Source organism: Panulirus ornatus, chromosome 63, assembly GCF_036320965.1.
Source record: "Panulirus ornatus isolate Po-2019 chromosome 63, ASM3632096v1, whole genome shotgun sequence".
Lineage (NCBI taxonomy): Eukaryota > Metazoa > Arthropoda > Malacostraca > Decapoda > Palinuridae > Panulirus > Panulirus ornatus.
Window position 1 is genome coordinate 21,153,525 of NC_092286.1, and position 21,971 is coordinate 21,175,495.

Genomic DNA, 21,971 nt, shown 5'->3' on the forward strand with positions numbered 1-21,971 from the left:
GGGCAGGAGGTGTGAGCAAGTGGTGTGTGGTGTACATAGTATGTTGGGCAGGAGTGAGAGAGCATGTGGTGTGTGATGTACAGTATGTTGGGCAGGAGGAAGAGCATGTGGTGTGTGGTGTACACAGTATTTTGGGCAGGAGGTGTGAGCATGTGGTGTGTGGTGTACATAGTATGTTGGCAGCCAGGAGGAAGAGCATGTGGTATGTGGTGTACGTAGTATGTTGGGCAGGCAGGAGGTGTAGAGCATGTGGTGTGTGGTGTACGTAGTATGTTGGGCAGGCAGGAGGTGTAGAGCATGTGGTATGTGGTGTACGTAGTATGTTGGGCAGGCAGGAGGTGTAGAGCATGTGGTATGTGGTGTACGTAGTATGTTGGGTAGGCAGGAGGTGTAGAGCATGTGGTATGTGGTGTACGTAATCAGCTGGGCAGGAGACAGACAGACCATGTAGTGTGGACCATGTAGTATGGATCATGTAGTGTGGATCATGTAGTGTGGATCATGTAGTGTGGATCATGTAGTGTGGATCATGTAGTATGGATCATGTAGTGTGGATCATGTAGTGTGGATCATGTAGTATGGATCATGTAGTGTGGATCATGTAGTGTGGATCATGTAGTATGGATCATGTAGTGTGGATCATGTAGTGTGGATCATGTAGTATGGATCATGTAGTGTGGATCATGTAGTGTGGATCATGTAGTGTGGATCATGTAGTATGGATCATGTAGTGTGGATCATGTAGTATGGATCATGTAGTGTGGATCATGTAGTATGGATCATGTAGTATGGACCATGTAGTATGGATCATGTAGTGTGGATCATGTAGTATGGATCATGTAGTGTGGATCATGTAGTATGGATCATGTAGTATGGACCATGTAGTATGGATCATGTAGTGTGGATCATGTAGTGTGGATCATGTAGTGTGGATCATGTAGTGTGGATCATGTAGTATGGATCATGTAGTATGGATCATGTAGTATGGATCATGTAGTGTGGATCATGTAGTATGGATCATGTAGTGTGGATCATGTAGTATGGATCATGTAGTATGGACCATGTAGTATGGGACCGTGTGCAATTCCACTCTTGCGCCCCTCACAGGAGCAGGAAGAGGCGGCTGCCAAGAAGACGAGCGAGGCGCTGGCTATGGCGAGACGGGAGTACGACACGGGTTCCATCATCAAGTCGCCCTCCGAGATCTCCTACCACTCGGACATGTTCATGGACCAGGACCGGGTATTGGACGACACCAACAAGGACATGTCCATACGCAGCGGTGGTGACCCCATCCATGATGTCAAAGGTCACCCGAACGGCAAGGTGCCCATGGGCAGAAAGGTCAGTGGGTCACCCTCCCGCCGCCACCACGGACGGACCCCCACAACCCCCCACCCCCCTTTTGAAAGAACCCCCAGGGGGGGTCCAAGGGGGGTCCTCTTGCTCATCTCTTAGCACTTCAGGGGGTAGCGGGAGGGGGGGGGGGGGGGGAGGAGGGGTAGTTATGGGGCAGTAGGGTATAGGGTTCAAGTCAAAGCCAATAATGAACAGTTCATGCCGTAAGAAAAGTTTTGCCCAAGAAATTTATATCTATCTATCTATCTATCTATCTATCTATCTATCTATATATATATATATATATATATATATATATATATATATATATATATATATATATAAATCTCTATCAATCTCACTTTCGAATATCATTTATTTTATATATATATATATATATATATATATATATATATATATATATATATATATATTTTTTTTTTTTTTTTTTTCTATTGCGAACTATAGACGCCATTACACAGATTAACATATATGACCCAAAATTCCAATTTAGGTTTTTGCTTTTTCCTCCGTCTCCCCCCCCTATACCACCTTGTTTTTAATGTGTGTGTTTTTGTGTGTGTATATATATATATATATATATATATATATATATATATATATATATATATATATATATATATATATATATATGTATATTTACGTGTTTCTGGTTACAACAATTGCTCTTGCAGTCCTGTGCGCTCTGTGTGGAGGCTTACCTGGTGGTGTGACACCTATTTCTAGATGCTTCATCTAGCTGACCTCTTCCCCTTCTCTTCCACCACCTCCACCTATCTGTCTCTCCTCCACCTCCACCTATCTATCTCTCACACACCAGGTTGGCCTCGACATAGAGTTAATGCTGTGCTTCATCGCTCTAGTTCTCCATACTAGCCTCCTAGCCACCCACTCCACTCTAGAAGACTTTTCTAGATGTAGGCCAGCATGATTAAAGTCATTGGAAAGAGAGAGAGAGAGAGAGAGAGAGAGAGAGAGAGAGAGAGAGAGAGAGAGAGAGAGAGAGAGAGAGCAGTAACTTTAGAGTTTAGATGAATTGGTGTCTAGGGCCATAGGTGATCATAGAGCCAGTCGCGTTTCCCCTTAGATATTTTCTAGATGCCATGGCCCTAGGCCCCTAGATGCCATGGCCCTAGGCCCCTAGATGCCATGGCCCTAGGCCCCTAGATGCATGGGGAGTTTAGTGGGTCATGAGCGTGTCTTCACGTTAGATGACACTTATTCTAGACGTGTTAGAGCAGATGCGCATGCCGGTTGCCCGAGATAAAGCAGCAGTTCCCCCCTCTAGCATGTCACTCTATACAGTCTCGCCTGACCCTAGGGTTCACCTGAGGTCAAGTTGGCCACATGAGGTCAAGCTGGCTCACCTGAGGTCAAGTTGGTTCACCTCAGGTCAAACTTGGCTCACCTCAGGTCAAACTTGGCTCACCTGAGGTCAAAGGTGCCGTTTGAGCTCCTGTTGGGGGATGGTCACGTCGAAGCAACGGCTCTGTTTAGCTGTTACTGTTGTCTATTGGAAGGTCTCAAATGAGAGGTCAAAGTTCGCACTTTGTTGCCTTGGGGTCCAGGGTCAAGTCACGTGCACGGCTGGGGTCAAGGTGTGTGAGGGGGGGGGGGTGAGTCATGGATGCAGGTGTCACCTGTGGTAATTGGGGGTCACCTGAGTGGGTGGTTGACCCGTTGCTCGTGGTGATGTCAGAGGAGGTCATGGGGTCACGATGGGGCGAGACCTGTTCCCGCGAATGACCTGGTCAGATCGCGTCTCAGGGTTAGCCTGGGTCACCTGGAGTTCACTAACGATGGTTGAAGTGATTTGCTGGTGTGCTCGAACCAGGTCAACTTGGCTTGGGCCACTTAGGTCAAATGTGGTGTCAGGTTGGGTCACAGTTCATGTTCAGGTCACGTCGAGCCCTCGTTGTTGTGGAGAGATGACACCTGTTTCCCGTTTTCTTTCAAGATTTTGCGAAGTGATTGGAAAGGTGAAGTAATTGGTTACCTGTTGTTCTTGGGGGTCCATTTAGGAAGGGGGGGGTCACTTGTTCTTGGTGGCCCAATTAGAGGTCACTTGTTTTGGGGGGTCCAATTAGAGGTCACTTGTCCTTTGGGGGGGGGTGGTCAGAGTGGATGACACCCCCCCCCCTCTCCTTCGCTGTTCAGTCGTCTTCCATTTCGCTTTTCCTGTTTTCTGGTCAAAGGGTAGGCCAGTTTGACCTCGCAGTGTGACGCATGTTTCTAGAACTTATGTGACTACCAGCACATGTACTAGAAATGGACTTGAACTTAGAAAGGTTCTAGATATTTGGGGATGTTACTAGAACCATAATTTTATTTATTGTCTTTACGTTATATGGAGGAGATAGTAACGTGTGTGTGTGTGTTTGTGTAATCCTCCGTCACGTAACAGCTACCACGTAAAACCAAGCTGTTACCACGTAGCACCTAGTTGTTACCACGTAGCAACATGCTGTTACCACGTAACAACAAGCTGTTACCACGTAGCCAGGAGCTGTTACCACGTAACACCAAGCTGTTACCACGTAGCCAGGAGCTGTTCCCACGTAACACCAAGCTGTTACCACGTAGCCAGGAGCTGTTACCACGTAGCCAGGAGCTTTTACCACGTAACACCAAGCTGTTACCACGTAGCCAGGACCTGTTACCACGTAACAACAAGCTGTTACCACGAGGAGTATAGACGTGGACCTGTGTGTGTGTGTAATCATTAGTGTAATTATGCCATCCACAACCTCTTGTCACCCCACCATACGTCATCATCTCCCACCATATGTACGCAAATATGTATTATACATAAGGGTGTATGTGTGACAGCACGCTGTGGACAGCATGTATTTTAAAAGCCAAAAGATATATCATATATATATATATATATATAGGTTTATAGATAAATTACTAGAATGAAATGTAAGTCTAGGTAGTGTCAAAGATCCATTGTTATGGTGTTGTGATTTGATAAAAAAAAATGTACAACGAAGCTGTGTTGATGTAGAGCTTCGAATGTGTTTATATAGAGCTTCGAATGTGTTTATATAGAGCTTCGAAAGTGTTTATATAAAGCTTCGAAAGTGTATATGTAGAGTTTCAAAGGTGTTTATATAAAGCTTTGAAAGTGTTTATATAAAGCTTCGAAGGTGTTTATATAGAGCTTCGAAGTGATCAAGTTAACGCTCCTGATTCTGTGATAATGAACCCCTGTTCTGAGATGATGAACCCCTGTTCTGAGATGATGAACCTCTGTTCTGAGATGATGAACCCCTGTTCTGAGATGATGAACCCCTGTTCTGTGATAATGAACCCCTGTTCTGAGATGATGAACCCCTGTTCTGAGATAATGAACCCCTGTTCTGAGATAATGAACCCCTGTTCTGAGATGATGAACCCCTGTTCTGAGATGATGAACCCCTGTTCTGTGATAATGAACCCCTGTTCTGAGATGATGAACCCCTGTTCTGAGATGATGAACCCCTGTTCTGAGATGATGAACCCCTGTTCTGTGATAATGAACCCCTGTTTTGAGATGATGAACCCCTGTTCTGAGATGATGAACCCCTGTTCTGAGATAATGAACCCCTGTTCTGAGATAATGAACCCCTGTTCTGAGATGATGAACCCCTGTTCTGAGATAATGAACCCCTGTTCTGAGATGATGAACCCCTGTTCTGAGATGATGAACCCCTGTTCTGAGATGATGAACCCCTGTTCTGAGATGAACCCCTGTTCTGAGATAATGAACCCCTGTTCTGAGATGATGAACCCCTGTTCTGAGATAATGAACCCCTGTTCTGAGATGATGAACCCCTGTTCTGAGATGATGAACCCCTGTTCTGAGATAGTGAACCCCTGTTCTGAGATAGTGAACCCCTGTTCTGAGATAATGAACCCCTGTTTTGAGATGATGAACCCCTGTTTTGAGATGATGAACCCCTGTTCTGAGATAGTGAACCCCTGTTCTGAGATAGTGAACCCCTGTTCTGAGATAGTGAACCCCTGTTCTGAGATAATGAACCCCTGTTCTGAGATGAACCCCTGTTCTGAGATGATGAACCCCTGTTCTGAGATAGTGAACCCCTGTTCTGAGATAGTGAACCCATGTTCTGAGATAGTGAACCCCTGTTCTGAGATGATGAACCCCTGTTCTGAGATGATGAACCCCTGTTCTGAGATAGTGAACCCATGTTCTGAGATAGTGAACCCCTGTTCTGAGATAATGAACCCCTGTTCTGAGATGATGAACCCCTGTTCTGAGATAATGAACCCCTGTTCTGAGATGATGAACCCCTGTTTTGAGATGATGAACCCCTGTTCTGAGATAGTGAACCCATGTTCTGAGATAGTGAACCCCTGTTCTGAGATAGTGAACCCATGTTCTGAGATAGTGAACCCCTGTTCTGAGATAATGAACCCCTGTTCTGAGATGATGAACCCCTGTTCTGAGATAATGAATTACTTTTCAAAGACTGAATCACTGTTCAGTGAATCCGTCTTCTGAGCAAACGAATCCTTGCTCAGAGACAATGAATCAGGTTAACGAAACGCCGCTGTCCTCTTGTTAAACGGTAGTTTACTGGACTCTTTATCTCGGTAGATGATTCGTATGATTCATAGACGCAGTTCGTTCGTAAATGCCACACTGCTCAGAGGGGAAATGTTCATTGCAGTGACGCCCTTTCACTGCTCGAAGATTTCAGTTGAATGTTTCACCAGGGAACAGGTCGCATCTCTCAGATAACAGGGCATTGATCTGTTCTTCAACTTGTTCATTGCCTCAAAAAATAACAGGGCATTGTTCTGTTCTTCATCTTGTTCATTGTCTCAAAAGGTAACAGGGCATTGTTCTGTTCTTCATCTTGTTCATTGTCTCAAAAAATAACTGTTCACTGATGTACAAATTATTTCCCTGGGCGTGAGGAACCCTGGACCTGGTAATGTGTCTTTGTGTCCTGGTGAATTTATAATTTTTTTGGGTGATGGGGTGGAATGGGTACGAGATGGGGGCCCCGGGGGGGGTCGTCCCCATCATTCTTGCCAGACATGAGACACATGAATGCTCCAGGTTCCTTCCAGTGAAGGGAATGGGTGACTTTGCATGCCTCGCCCATCACTCCTCCCCCATCATGATCGTCACTACTACCCCTATCCATCGCCATCACGTCATTGCCACAACCCCCCACCATCATTGCCACTACCCCCCACCATCTTTGCCACTACCTCACCATCACATCATTGCTACTACCCCACCATCACGTCATTGTCACACCCCACCATCACGTTATTGCCACTACCCCACCATCACATCATTGCCACTACCCCACCATCACATCATTGCCACTACCCCACCATCGATGGCCACTACCACACCATCACATCATTGCCACTACCCCACCATCACCACTACCCCAACACATCATTGCCACTACCCCACCATCACCACTACCACAACACATCATTGCCACTACCCCACCATCACCACTACCACAACACATCATTGCCACTACCCCACCATCACCACTACCCCACCGTCACCCCTGCTCCATTGCCTCCATCCAATCTGCGGTCTTCCACTCCATCATTACTCATGCTACTCCATCTACTTTCATTCTTCTTTCCATCAACACTACTCCCACAAATCCGTCTCTCTCCATCAACACTCTTATCACTAAACCATCTCTCCATCAGTATAACTATCACTAAACCATCTCTCCATCAATATACCTATCATTAAACCATCTCTCCATCAATATACCTATCATTAAACCATCTCTCCATCAATATACCTATCATTAAACCATCTCTCCATCAATATACCTATCATTAAACCATCTCTCCATCAATATACCTATCACTAAACTACCCCTCCATCAATATAACCATCACTGATCTACCCCTCCATCAATATAACCATAACCGATCCACTCCTCCATCTATATTACCATCACTGACCCATCCCTCCATCAGTACAACCATCACTGACCCATCCCTCCATCTATATAACCATCACCAGTTCACCATTCTCTTGTGCCTTTATCTACCAGCTGCACCTAGCCGTCACTATATGTAGATTCTGCATCAAATATGTGTAGGAGTCTCCTCTGGTCTGTAATGTGTATATGTAGGACATTACCTGCCCTTATGTAGGAGTCTCCTCTGGTCTGTAATGTGTATATGTAGGACATTACCTGCCCTTATGTAGGAGTCTCCTCTGGTCTGTAATGTGTATATGTAGGACATTACCTGCCCTTATGTAGGAGTCTCCTCTGGTCTGTAATGTGTATATGTAGGACATTACCTGCCCTTATGTAGGAGTCTCCTCTGGTCTGTAATGTGTATATGTAGGACATTACCTGCCCTTATGTACTGAGGTCACTAAGGGCCCTGGACCTTAGGTGTCAAAGGCCAGGCCCACCCAGCCTCCCCCCTGGCCCTTAAGGGTACGACTCTTGAGTACGACGGTACGACCCTTGAATACGACAGTACGACCCTTGGGTACGAACCTTGAGTACGACGGTACGACCCTTGGGTACGATTGTACGACCCTTGGGTACAACGGTACAACCCTTGGGTACGACGGTACGACCCTTGGGTACGACGGTACGACCCTTGGGTACGATGGAACGACCCTTGAGTACGACGATACGACCCTTGGGTACGATGGTACGATCCTTGGGTACGTCGGTATGACCCTTGGGTACGACGATACGACCCTTGGGTACGACGGTACGACCCTTGGGTACGACGGTACGAACCTTGAGTACTACCCTTGAGTACGACGGTACGACCCTTGGTACGACGTTGCGACTCTTGGTACGACCCTTAGGTATGTGGTAGCTTGTCCTTTGATCGATTGTGCAAAGATTCGGGTCAGAGGTCAGGTCGTCATAACCTAGGGTCGTACCGTCGTGGTCAAGGAGACGGGGCATCATCATGCCCCGTCTCGCTCACGGGGTCGTATCGTCTGGCTCAAACGGGGTCGTCCTTCGGGGCGATTGAGCCAGGGACCCAAAATGTCCCCGATTGGGCCAGGGTCCCAAAGTGTCCCCCTCCCAAAATGTCCAATTTTCATTGTGTATTATATATATATATATATATATATATATATATATATATATATATATATATATATATATATATATATATATATATATATATTTCCCTTTTATAATGTTGAGTTTTGTGGACATTCAAACTGTTAGAGGAGGCAGGAGGGCTTCAAGGTTGGCGAGGTCTGCAACCGCTGCTGCCACACACCACAGTCACCTTCAACCCCCAGTGGCTACCACTTGGACAACCTGCTGGTCTCATGTTGCCCCAGCACACTGCCTGCCGCAGTCACCACTCCTCCTGTAGCTGCAGGAGGAGTGGCTGTGTGTGTGTGTGCCACAACGTCTGTGTTACTCAAGTGTCGAGTGCGACTCAAGGAAAAGATGGAGAGGAGGGAGAGACACACGCGTTCAAGCCACCATCACCAGAGGAGTGTATATATATATATATATATATATATATATATATATATATATATATATATATATATATATATATATATATATATATATATTTCTAACCCTGTGGGACGCCGTATGAATGAGCAAGGACAATGTCAGTGAGGGTAAACCCCCCCCCATACATTCCCTCACGATTCCCTACATAAGGATGACCTCCCTCCCTCCCTCCCTCCCTCCCTCCCTCCCTCCCTCCCTCCCTCCTTCCCTCCCCAGAGTAGACACGAGCCTCCAGAGATAGACCAGTTAATCTCCCCACTTAACACATGTGTATTGACACGATGTCACTAGGTGATATTTATACAGATAATATTGGAGTGGGTGGCGGTGCTAGCCACTTTGTTTGGCCGGACAACTTTTCTAGTGAGAAAGATTGAGAGACAGAGCAGGAACACACAGCACAGCAGGCGCAGGAGAGAGCAACAGAGACACAGTAAGTATTTCACTGCTATGTTTACTTTCTCACTTCTCTTTCTTTCTCTCTCTCTCTCTCTCTCTCTCTCTCTCTCTCTCTCTCTCTCTCTCTCTCTTTCTCTTAAGACTTTCCTCTCATACTCTCCTGCTAGACATCTTTGGTTAGAGCTCTCTCTCTCTCTCTCTCTCTCTCTCTCTCTCTCTCTCTCTCTCTCTCTCTCTCTCTCTCTCTCTCTCTCTCTCTTTCTCTTTTATTTCCCCCCTCCCCTCCCGTCCTCTTGCTTCCTCTCATGTATATTGATTTAGACATTTATTCATACCTTCCGTAGTCTGCGTATTTATTAACCCCCAAGTGAATGTTTGTGTCCCTTAATACGTTATTGTGTCCCTTGATACATTATGGTGTCCCTTAATACATTATTGTGTCCCTTAATACATCAGGGCCTCGGATCTTTTATGATATCATCATTTTCAGGGCCTGGTCCTTAGCCACCCCTTAATATGTCTATTTTTTCCCCTCAGGGTCTAAATGTATGCATCCTAAGCTTACAGAGATTAATCTTCGTATATTGATGTATCCAGCCTCTAACTTCTCTTATTTGTTTTTAAGGGCCCCTTGTGTACCCATTCCCAGTGTATTACACCATCCCCACCAGGGCTCATATGTGTCCACCCTGAATTAGGGTCTCGATGTGTCATTTTCACTTTTTTTTCTCACCCTCTTGTTCATCTCAGGTCCCCCAGATGTATGCAGTCTTAATGTATCATCCAGACAGAAATACATATGTATCCCTTAACTTCATCATTCCCCCCCCCATCCCTCCCCCATGGCCCTTAAGGGCACCAGAAGGATTGATCCCTGAACATCTTTTCCTCTCAGCGTGTCAGGGTTCGAACCCTGGTATCACCTCCACTGCCACAGGGGGTCTGAAGTGGCCTGCCAGTCATCCATGCGTCTTGTTCTATGGTCCTGACCACGTGTGGTCCGGTGGCCCTGCCCTACCGTGCCATGGTCTCTATGATAAGGGCCACAGTACAGGCGCATGGCATCAGGATGGTCCGAGATGGGGTCTTTGCCGGAGTAAACATTTAATTTGTTTCAGTAGTGTGTGTGTGTGTGTGTGTGTGTGTGTGTGTGTGTGTGTGTGTGTGTGTGTGTTTTGGCAAAGACCAGCATTATACATGTTATTTGGTTCCTCCCTCCTTAATAAACCACTTCACAAAGGTCTGCTGTTAACTGGCCATATGGTCTTCGCGCAGGCCTCCCTCCACTCCTTCTTTCTCCAACATAGAGCCCCTACAGAGCCAGTGTCCGCCACACCCCGTCCCTCCCCACCGTTCAGTCCTCCCTCAACAGCCCACTTCATACACCCCAGTTAACCTCCTTACACCCCAGATGACCTCCCTACACCCCCAGCTCACCTACCTATACCCTACTTAACCTCCCTACACCCCCAGCTCACCTACCTACACCCTACTTAACCTCCCTACACCCCAGTTCACCTACCTACACCCTAGTTAACCTCCCTACCCCCCAGTTCACCTCCTTACACCCCAGTTCACCTCCCTACACCCCACTTGACCTCTCTACACCCCAGTTGACCTCCCTACACCCTAGTTCACCTCACTACACCCCAGTTGACCTCCCTACACCCCAGCTCACCTCCCTACACCCCAGCTCACCTCCCTACACCCCAGTTGACCTCCCTACAACCCAGCTCACGTTGCTAAACTTCTAACGCAACCAATCACACCCCAGTACTCCCCAGCCTGGGACCCCACACCCCAGTACTCCCCAGCCTGGGACCCCACACCCCAGTACTCCCCAGCCTGGGACCCCACACCCCAGTACTCCCCAGCCTGGGACCCCACACCCCAGTACTCCACAACCTGGGACCCCACACCCCAGTACTCCCCAGCCTGGGACCCCACACCCCAGTACTCCACAACCTGGGACCCCCACACCCTAGTACTCCCCAGCCTGGGACCCCACACCCCAGTACTCCCCAGCCTGGGACCCTTTACCCCAGTACTCCCCAGCCTGGGACCCCACACCCCAGTACTCCCCAGCCTGGGACCCCACACCCCAGTACTCCACAACCTGGGACCCCACACCCCAGTACTCCCCAGCCTGGGACCCCACACCCCAGTACTCCACAACCTGGGACCCCACACCCCAGTACTAACTCCCCAGCCTGGGACTCCCACACCCCAGTACTCCCCAGCCTGGGACCCCACACCCCAGTACTCCCCAGCCTGGGACCCCACACCCCAGTACTCCCCAGCCTGGGGACCCCACACCCCAGTACTCCCCAGCCTGGGACCCCACACCCCAGTACTCCACAACCTGGGACCCCACACCCCAGTACTCCCCAGCCTGGGACCCCACACCCCAGTACTCCCCAGCCTGGGACCCCACACCCCAGTACTCCACAACCTGGGACCCCACACCCCAGTACTCCACAACCTGGGACCCCACACCCCAGTACTCCCCAGCCTGGGACCCCACACCCCAGTACTCCCCAGCCTGGGACCCCACACCCCAGTACTCCCCAGCCTGGGACCCCACACCCCAGTACTCCCCAGCCTGGGACCCCACACCCCAGTACTCCCCCAGCCTGGGACCCCACACCCCAGTACTCCACAACCTGGGACCCCACACCCCAGTACTCCACAGCCTGGGACCCCACACCCCAGTACTCCACAACCTGGGACCCCACACCCCAGTACTCCCCAGCCTGGGACCCCACACCCCAGTACTCCCCAGCCTGGGACCCCACACCCCAGTACTCCCCAGCCTGGGACCCCCACACCCCAGTACTCCACAACCTGGGACCCCACACCCCAGTACTCCACAGCCTGGGACCCCACACCCCAGTACTCCCCAGCCTGGGACCCCACACCCCAGTACTCCCCAGCCTGGGACCCCACACCCCAGTACTCCCCAGCCTGGGACCCCACACCCCAGTACTCCACAACCTGGGACCCCACACCCCAGTACTCCCCAGCCTGGGACCCCACACCCCAGTACTCCCCAGCCTGGGACCCCACACCCCAGTACTCCCCAGCCTGGGACCCCACACCCCAGTACTCCACAACCTGGGACCCCACACCCCAGTACTCCACAACCTGGGACCCCACACCCCAGTACTCCCCAGCCTGGGACCCCACACCCCAGTACTCCACAACCTGGGACCCCACACCCCAGTACTCCACAGCCTGGGACCCCACACCCCAGTACTCCCCAGCCTGGGACCCCACACCCCAGTACTCCCCAGCCTGGGACCCCACACCCCAGTACTCCACAACCTGGGACCCCACACCCCAGTACTCCCCAACCTGGGACCCCACACCCCAGTACTCCCCAGCCTGGGACCCCACACCCCAGTACTCCCCAGCCTGGGACCCCACACCCCAGTACTCCCCAGCCTGGGACCCCACACCCCAGTACTCCCCAGCCTGGGACCCCACACCCCAGTACTCCCCAGCCTGGGACCCCACACCCCAGTACTCCCCAGCCTGGGACCCCACACCCCAGTACTCCCCAACCTGGGACCCCACACCCCAGTACTCCACAACCTGGGACCCCACACCCCAGTACTCCCCAGCCTGGGACCCCACACCCCAGTACTCCACAACCTGGGACCCCACACCCCAGTACTCCACAACCTGGGACCCCACACCCCAGTACTCCCCAGCCTGGGACCCCACACCCTAGTACTCCACACCTGGGACCCCACACCCCACGTACTCCACACCTGGGACCCCACACCCTAGTACTCCCACAGCCTGGGACCCACACCCCAGTACTCACCAGCATGGGACCCACACCCCAGTACTCACAACCTCGGACCCCACACCCCAGTACTCCACAACCTGGACCTCCACACCCCAGTACTCCCCAGCCTGGGACCCCACACCCCTAGTACTCCCCAGCCTGGGACCCCACACCCCAGTACTCCACCAGCCTGGGACCCCACACCCCAGTACTCCCCACCTGGGACCCCACACCCCAGTACTCCACAACCTAGGACCCCACACCCCAGTACTCCCAGCCTGGGACCCCACACCCCAGTACTCCCCAGCCTGGGACCCCACACCCCAGTACTCACAACCTGGGACCCCACACCCCCAGTACTCCCCAGCAGGGACCCCCACCCAGTACTCCACAACCTGGGACCCCACACCCCAGTACTCCCCAGCCTGGGACCCCACACCCCAGTACTCCCCAGCCTGGGACCCCACACCCCAGTACTCCCCAGCCTGGGACCCCACACCCCAGTACTCCACACGACACTACCCCATTCCACCTTGTCTAGCCCACCCTACGTTATATATTTTTTTCCAACCCACCCTACCATCTGTAGCCCACCCTACCTCCTGTTATAACCCACCACAGGCCACATCGCTACGTCCTTTACACCCCCCCCCTCTCATCCCACCCAGACCCCCCCCCCCCCCCGACTGGCCTTGCTGCACCCCCTCCCCTCGCCCCATCCCACCCCCACCCCCATTGTACATTCAGCCCACCCCTGGGTAACAGACCAGAGAAGTTGATGTTGACCATGTTTGCGATAGATAACATCACTCATTGTAGAAGGTCTGTATACTGACATTAGGGGCAGTATACTGATGTTAGGGGCCAGTGTGGTAAGCATTAGGGGCAGTATACTGACATTAGGGGCAGTATGCTGATGTTAGGGACCAGTGTGATAACCATTAGGTGCAGTATACTGACATTAGGGGCAGTATACTGATGTTAGGGGCCAGTGTGGTAAGCATTAGGGGCAGTATACTGACATTAGGGGCAGTATGCTGATGTTAGGGACCAGTGTGATAACCATTAGGTGCAGTATACTGACATTAGGGGCAGTATACTGATGTTAGGGACCAGTGTGATAACCATTAGGTGCAGTATAGTGACATTAGGGGCAGTGTACTGATGTTAGGGACCAGTGTGATAACCATTAGGTGCAGTATACTGACATTAGGGGCAGTATACTGATGTTAGGGACCAGTGTGATAACCATTAGGTGCAGTATAGTGACATTAGGGGCAGTATACTGACATTAGGGGCAGTATGCTAATGTTAGGGACCAGTGTGATAACCATTAGGTGCAGTATACTGACATTAGGGGCAGTATGCTGATGTTAGGGACCAGTGTGATAACCATTAGGGGCAGTATAGTGACATTAGGGGCAGTGTACTGATGTTAGGGACCAGTGTGATAACCATTAGGTGCAGTATACTGACATTAGGGGCAGTATACTGATGTTAGGGACCAGTGTGATAACCATTAGGTGCAGTATAGTGACATTAGGGGCAGTATACTGACATTAGGGGCAGTATGCTGATGTTAGGGGCCAGTGTGGTAAGCATTAGGGGCAGTATACTGACATTAGGGGCAGTGTACTGATGTTAAGGGCCAGTGTGATAACCATTAGGGACAGTGTACTGACATTAGGGGCAGTGTACTGATGTTAAGGGCTAGTGTGATAACCATTAGGGACAATATACTGACATTAGGGGCAGTATACTGATGTTAGGGGCCAGTGTGATAAGCATTAGGGGCAGTATACTGACATTAGGGGCAGTATACTGATGTTACGGACCAGTGTGATAAGCATTAGGGACAGTATACTGACATCAGGATCAGTATACTGATTTTAGGGACCAGTGTGGTAAGCATTCGGGGCAGTATACTGATGTTAGGGGCCAGTGTGGTAAGCATTAGGGGCAGTATACTGACATTAGGGGCAGTATACTGACATTCGGGGCAGTATGCTGACATTAGGGGCAGTATACTGATGTTAGGGGCCAGTGCGGTAACCATTAGGGGCAGTATACTGATGTTAGGGGCCAGTGTGGTAAGCCTTAGGGACCGTGTACTGACATTAGGGGTAGTATGCTGATGTTAGGGACCAGTGTAGTAAGCATTAGGGGCAGTATACTGACATTAGGGGCAGTATACTGACATTCGGGGCAGTATGCTGACATTAGGGGCAGTATACTGATGTTAGGGGCCAGTGCGGTAACCATTAGGGGCAATATACTGACATTAGGGGCAGTATACTGACATTAGGGGCAGTATACTGACGTTAGGGACGAGTGTGATAACCATTAGGGGCAGTATACTGATGTTAGGGATCAGTGTGATAAGCATTAGGGACCATGTACTGACATTGGGGGCAGTATACTGATGTTAGGGGCCAGTGTGGTAAGCATTAGGGGCAATATACTGACATTAGGGGCAGTATGCTGATGTTAGGGGCTAGTGTGATAAACATTAGGGGCAATATACTGATATCAGGATCAGTCTACTGATGTGAGGGGCTATTTTTAACGTTGGGGATCAGTATGAGAACAGTATTACAGGTGTACTATTGGAATAACATAGGGTTATACTATCAGGGTTGTTGATAACACTGTTACAAAGATAGGTCTCTGGGGGGCGCACCCCTCCAGCCCCTGTAGATACAACCCCACCACCCCCAGAGAATATATTTGTGTCAGTATACTAATACTTAGGGGCAATATACTCTCGTTAGGGGTCAGTATACCTGTATCAGAGGCTGTATAATCTCACCAGTGTCAGTATACTAATATTTAGGGTCGGTATACCCTCAAATGGGTCAGTATATTACTATGAAGGGTAAACTACTTTTTCGTGGTCACTATACTTCTATCAGGGTCAGTATACTTTTATCAGGGTCAGTATACTTTTATAAGGGTCAGTGTACTTTTATCAGGGTCAGTATACTTTTATCAGTGTCAGTATACATTTATCAGCGTCAGCATACTTTTATCAGGGTCATTATACTTTTATCAGGGTCATTATACTTTTATCAGTGTCAGTATAATTTTATAAGGGTCAGTGTACTTTTATCAGGGTCAGTATACTTTTATCAGTGTCAGTATACATTTATCAGCGTCAGCATACTTTTATCAGGGTCATTACACTTTTATCAGGGTCAGTATACTTTTATTAGAGTCATTATACTTTTATCAGTGTCAGTATAATTTTATCAGGGTCAGTATACTTTTATCAGGGTCAGTATACTTTCATCAGGGTCAGTATACTTTCATCAGGGTCAGTATACTTTTATCAGCGTCAGTATACTTCTTTTATCAGGGTCAGTATACTTTTATCAGGGTCAGTATACTTTTATCAGTGTCAGTATACTGTCATTACGACGAGCTCTGGGGGGTCATCATCATCGTCATCAGTATATTTCCATCAGATGTCGTATATCATCATATGAGGGTGGCAGTATAATGTGTTTAAGGTCATTACGTTAGAACACCCCCATCACTTAGTGATGGGTGGGTGGAGATAGCTCTTTAGGAAGCCCCCAACACTTGGTGATGGGTGGGTGTAGGATGGAGATGATAGCACTCTAGGAACCCCCATCACTTGATGATGGGTGGGTGTAGGGTGGAGATGATAACACTTTAGGAACCTCCCCCAACACTTGGTGATGGGTGGGGGTGTAGGACAGGTTGAAGCTGGACCAAACCTGAAACAGCTAAATTAAGCTTTGGTTTCAAGTGCGCTTCGCGCGTGGCTGGGCGATGGACGAACTCGGCAGATGCAGAGAGAGAGAGAGAGAGAGAGAGAGAGAGAGAGAGAGAGAGAGAGATGTGAACGGGGCTGGAGGAGGAGGATTAGGAGGAGGAAGATTCGTGTGAACATGGAAACACCGGAGGGGAGGAGGTGGATCCCAGCGTGGTTTAGGTAAATATCGGAGGAAGGGATGTGGGGGTGGTTATATGGGACGGGGTTAGGGGATGGGGTTGGAAGGGGCATGCGGGAGGGAGGTGCGGGATGGAAAGTGTGGGGTGGAAGAGGGAAGGGAAGGGAAGGGGTCTATTGTCTCTCGCTGCAGTGCATGTCGCCCTCCTCCCTGTTATGACCCCCTTCACCTCTTCGTCAGATGGCTGTGCCAAACTCAACGCCTCTCATGTCCAATTGTACGTGTGTGTTTGACCCTTACTGTGGCTTAATATATATTTATATATATATATATATATATTTATGTATATATGTTCTAATGTACCTTCCTGTCCCCAGAAAAGTACCCTGAAGTAGTGTAGTAGTGAAGATGACCTTATTGTAGTGAAGATGTTCTTATTGTAGTGAAGATGTCCTTATTGTAGTGAAGATGTCTTTATTGTAGTGAAGATGTCTTTATTGTAGTGAAGATATTCTATAATGTTATTCCTACAGTGCCAGTAGATTGTTGACAATGAATGGATATATATTTCTCCTTTTTTTTGGGTTCCTCTTCGGTGATTATTGTGGTAATGTGTGTTCAAAGAAGCCGGTGGCATAAGATATAGTACAGCTGAAGTGATCACATTAAGACAGGATAACGAGAGAGAGAGCCGCCCCCCTCCCCCCTCCTCATGTAGCACACCAGTCTACCTCCACACTCCCTTGCTACCTGTCTATTACCACAAACCTCAGGGCGTCACCAGGTCATATTTATAAACCACCCTGTCTGTTGTGCTGGCAAATCACCACTCAGCCCTCCGCCCCCCTTTTTTGTCATCGTTCCCAGGTATAGTGACTGGTTCATCTTGGTGGCTCCTCAGCATCATCTATTTAGTTTTTGGGTGGATAACCCAGAAGCGTTTTATCTTCCTGGCCAACTACAGTATACGACCTGGGGATGCAGTATGATAAAGTCCCACACGTGTCACAAAGAGTGGGTTGATGTCAGTGTAATGTACAGTGTCCGTAGGCCATGTACTTGGTCAGTATTCCCATTGCCCCCTTTTTAAGCCAGGCTAGGCAGATGACCCCCACCCCATGTATTTCCCCATGTACTGGTGTAGGAGTGTAGGGAGTAGCCTGCCATACTATGGCGATAATGTAGATTCCCTTAGATGTTGGACGGAAAAAAAGAAAGAGCTCATCACTTTTAGGGAGGCAAGAAAGAAGATTGTAGTTGTAGTGTTGAAGTGAGGGAACATTAGGAAGATGTAGGGTTAGGTAGTGTGGCTTTCTGTATGGTCCATTAAAGGCAGTTCGAGTCTTCCCTCGCAGTCCACGAACGCGGGGAGGACCACCTCCCTAAACTGTTCCTGTCGACGTAACCTAACCCGTAAATAGCCCTCCCTCCTCCCTCCTCCCCCTCTCACTCTTAGTCCATATTGGATGTAGAAGAGTCCATGTTTGTTTCCTCTGCCTCCCTTGTCCTCCTCCCACCCCGACCCATGTCATGTGCTGAACTGAGTTGTATATCTCCCCTTCTGTATATCTATGTGTCATTAACTCTCACCTTTCCTCTCCTGGTCACTGCTCATTATGTGCGTGTGATGGTGTCTTCAGCTTATTTATTTCACGTGGCCGGGTTTGTGGGGGGGACGCTCGAGGGGCGTCTTCCTTCTTCTTCCTCCTGGCCCGGCTACGTATCACAGCTTCACCTCTAGATGTATTGCACCCGCCTACGCTCGCGCACCATCTTATATCTCACTGCTTACAACAACATCAACAAAAAAAAGATTTTTTTCTCCCCCTCTCTCTCTTTTTTTTTTTCTTTTTTTTGTCTCCAAAACACAGCCGTAGCTACGCATAGATGCTGGAAGTCGCCTTAAGAGCAGGCGAAAACCTGCAGCTCACCTCCTGCTATGGATGCAAGAACGGCAGACCACACACACAACCATACCTTTTTTGTTTTTTTTTTGTTTAAATCCCACCCCATCGGTCGGGTTCACTTGAGAAGAAGACCCACTCATCGTTTCATTTTCCTCCCCCTCCTTTGAGTGGAGGGGCTAGGTGGCCAAAGTGATGGGGTGGGGGGGAAGGAAGGCGATCCACAGATGCTGACGTAGGCGTGGTAGGTTGCCTCTGGCCGGAGGTTGTCATACCCTCCTGCTGTTGCTGCTGCTGCTGCTGCTGCTGCTGCTGTTGGTGCTCCTCCTCCTCCTCCTCCCCCCCTCTTCTTCTCCCCCCCCCCCCTCAGCTGCAGGAGGTGCCATGAGGCCGGCTTAGGGAACACACCCAGCCAAGCAGCCCCTTCTGGCCGGCCTCACAGTGCCATCCGTGTTCTTCCTTGCAGGCGAGCATAAGTCTGCCGGGTTCACCATTTAATTTTCGTAGAGGCTCTCGAGGTAGTCATCAGTTCAACTGGCGCACCACGAACGGCCGACGCTTCGGAGACAAGAAGCCCTTGGTCCTCTCCACCTACCTGGATGCGCAAGAGCACCTCCCATACGCCGACGACTCAGCCGCGGTCACGCCCATGAGCGAGGAAAACGGGGCCATCATTGTGCCAGTGTACACCAGCCTGGGGTCCCGCCACAACTCGTATACTTCACACTCCTCCCGCATATCCTACACCTCTCATGGTGACCTCGTCAATTGTAAGCAGCCGACCAAGGAGTCCCAACTGCGGTCCAGGTGTCGGACCATGGCTCCCTCGTTCGTGCCAGAGGTCATTATCAATTCTTTTTTTTTTTTTTCCGTGGCGAGTATGTGTGTAGTGGACGAAACTCTCCCTCCCTTCCTCCCTCCCGCGCCAACCAACCCCTCCTCCTCCTCCTCCTCTTCCTCTTTCCTCTTCCACACACCACCCCGCTCCCGCTACTGGATGTCTCTTGCCCCCACATCCCTCCTCCCTCTCTGGCCATCCACCCCTTTGTTTCCCCTACCGCTTGGTGTGCCAGCGTTGTTGATGTTCTCCGTGTGGTTATTTTTTTTTTCTCTTTTTTTTTCTCCTCCCAGCCCGCGCTCACCTCACCTCACCTCACTCATTCACCTTCCCCCTGCTAAGTCAAGGCTATGGCCTCCCCCCTTCACTTATCTGTTGCTCCGTGTCATCACAAATAGGGAGTTCGTGTATGTGCACCTCCGCCTAAAGATAATTGCTGACAACACACACACACACACTCTCAGTCTCTCTCTCTCTCTCTCTCTCTCTCTCTCTCTCTCTCTCTCTCTCTCTCTCTCTCTCTCTCTAACAATACTGACACAGGGCTTGGCATCAACATAGGGAGTTTCATGGTAACTGAAAAAAAAAGAAGAGGTGGATAGGCGAAGATGACAGAAGGTTCTTGATACACTCGCTGAATGGTCTAATTTTTAAATGGCAAATTGCCACGTCACGTCACTATAATTCGATCGTGACCTGATGGGCTAGAATAGAATGGACACCCCTCCTGAAAAGGGATCTATCGATTCATACTCTCTCTCTCCAACAACTTCAAAAGGCTCCCGGTATTGCCACGACACTACCAAGAAAGCACATAGGATGCATTAACAGAAGCTTTTCATACCAAAAAAGTAAACAAGGATGTGCTATTGCCACTAAAGTCTCGAACAGAGCAGTTCAGTTTGGGGTCCACTTAAGCCAAGATGAATTGAAAGCAGCACAGCGAAGAGCAGCAAACTTGATTCCTTCTTTACATGACAAACGATATGAGGAGAGACTGCGAGAATATGACTTACTTCTTTCTAAGCAAAGAGGCGCCTCCGAGACAAGTTAGTGAGATGTTTTAGATGACGAAAATGATTTGAAAACGTCGATGTTGAAAATTTCTTGACAGTAGCGCCAGTCCTACCAACGAGAGTGAGCCAAAGCTTGAGAAAGGTCACCGGGTCAATCTGGACTGTACGAAATAATTCTTGACTCGGGACATTGTTGACGCGCGGAATAAGCTCGCAGAACTTGTTGTCCAGATGAAACACTTTTGATATCTTCACTTATAGGTTTGATCATCACTCGTTGCCCTCCGGTATTGGATAATTCATTTAATCGGTCATCCTAACGTAATGTTGTTACCTTCTCAACCACCGACCTCTCCTCCCTGGCCAAACTGCGGTAACACACCAGCATTGATTAACCCGTATCGTCTGCTTTAAGGGGAGCAAGAAACAATCATTGTGTCATTGTTCCACACCAGGAGTAAAGTAGGCATGGTAAGTCGAGAGGCTGGAACTTAAAGTTTATTTATCCTCACTATTGTCTTCAGAACCAAACAGAATAAAGAAGTGAAGGGATGCATGTCTTTGGTGATGGGGTGCATGACATATTCATGTTCATTCTAATTTATGACTTTCCTATAAACATTGTCCTCAGGCAAATTACTCCTGCAAGGTATTTTTTTTTTTCATCTACCTGTTTTCCCTCCGGCGTGGTGCCGGAGGGAGTGGAGGATGGGGAGAGAGCCTTTACTTTGCTGTACTTTTCTTCAACTGCTTTAAAGGGAACTGCATATTTTTGTTTGTTTGTTTGTTTCTTTTTTTTTTTTTTAGTAGTTTTAAGGCCAGACCACCTTGCTTGGACCATGGGGTCTTTGTGGTCTGTGTATCCATGTAACTTTCTTACTTTCTCTCTGTCTGTTATTTTCCCTCTCTCTCTCTCTCTCTCTCTCTCTCTCTCTCTCTCTCTCTCTCTCTCTCTCTCTCTCTCTCTCTCTCACATTTGCACCATGGTTATTGTAACTCTTTTTTCAGCCAAAAAAAAAAAAAAAAAAGCTTTCCACCCTTCATCTATCACTAAGCACATGTGACAGAAACCCTCAGAAGTATGGAATGATGAGAGAGCTTCGTGTATAGTCTCCTCCCTGTGTCACCCAATGGACCACACAGGAAAAGACCTCATAGGACCAGTAGTACAGAAACATACAAACACCCACACCCACATTAGTAACCATGCTATGCCAGGGGGATAGACTTT

At 49.0% G+C, this 21,971-nt stretch overlaps 1 protein-coding gene across 22 annotated transcripts in view; it reads left to right on the top strand.

Moving 5' to 3' along the window:
• The window catches only part of para (sodium voltage-gated channel paralytic), a 534,209-nt gene that overhangs the window by 372,882 nt on the left and 139,356 nt on the right, over nt 1–21,971 (top strand). For 20 of the 22 annotated variants that reach the window (XM_071656463.1, XM_071656459.1, XM_071656474.1 and 17 more), the window contains 2 exons: nt 1,108–1,344; nt 19,353–19,727. In XM_071656463.1, the coding sequence (XP_071512564.1) occupies nt 1,108–1,344; nt 19,353–19,727 (612 nt within the window). The remainder of the gene's footprint in view (nt 1–1,107; nt 1,345–19,352; nt 19,728–21,971) is intronic. The other 2 variants (XM_071656478.1, XM_071656479.1) reach the window with 1 other exon arrangement.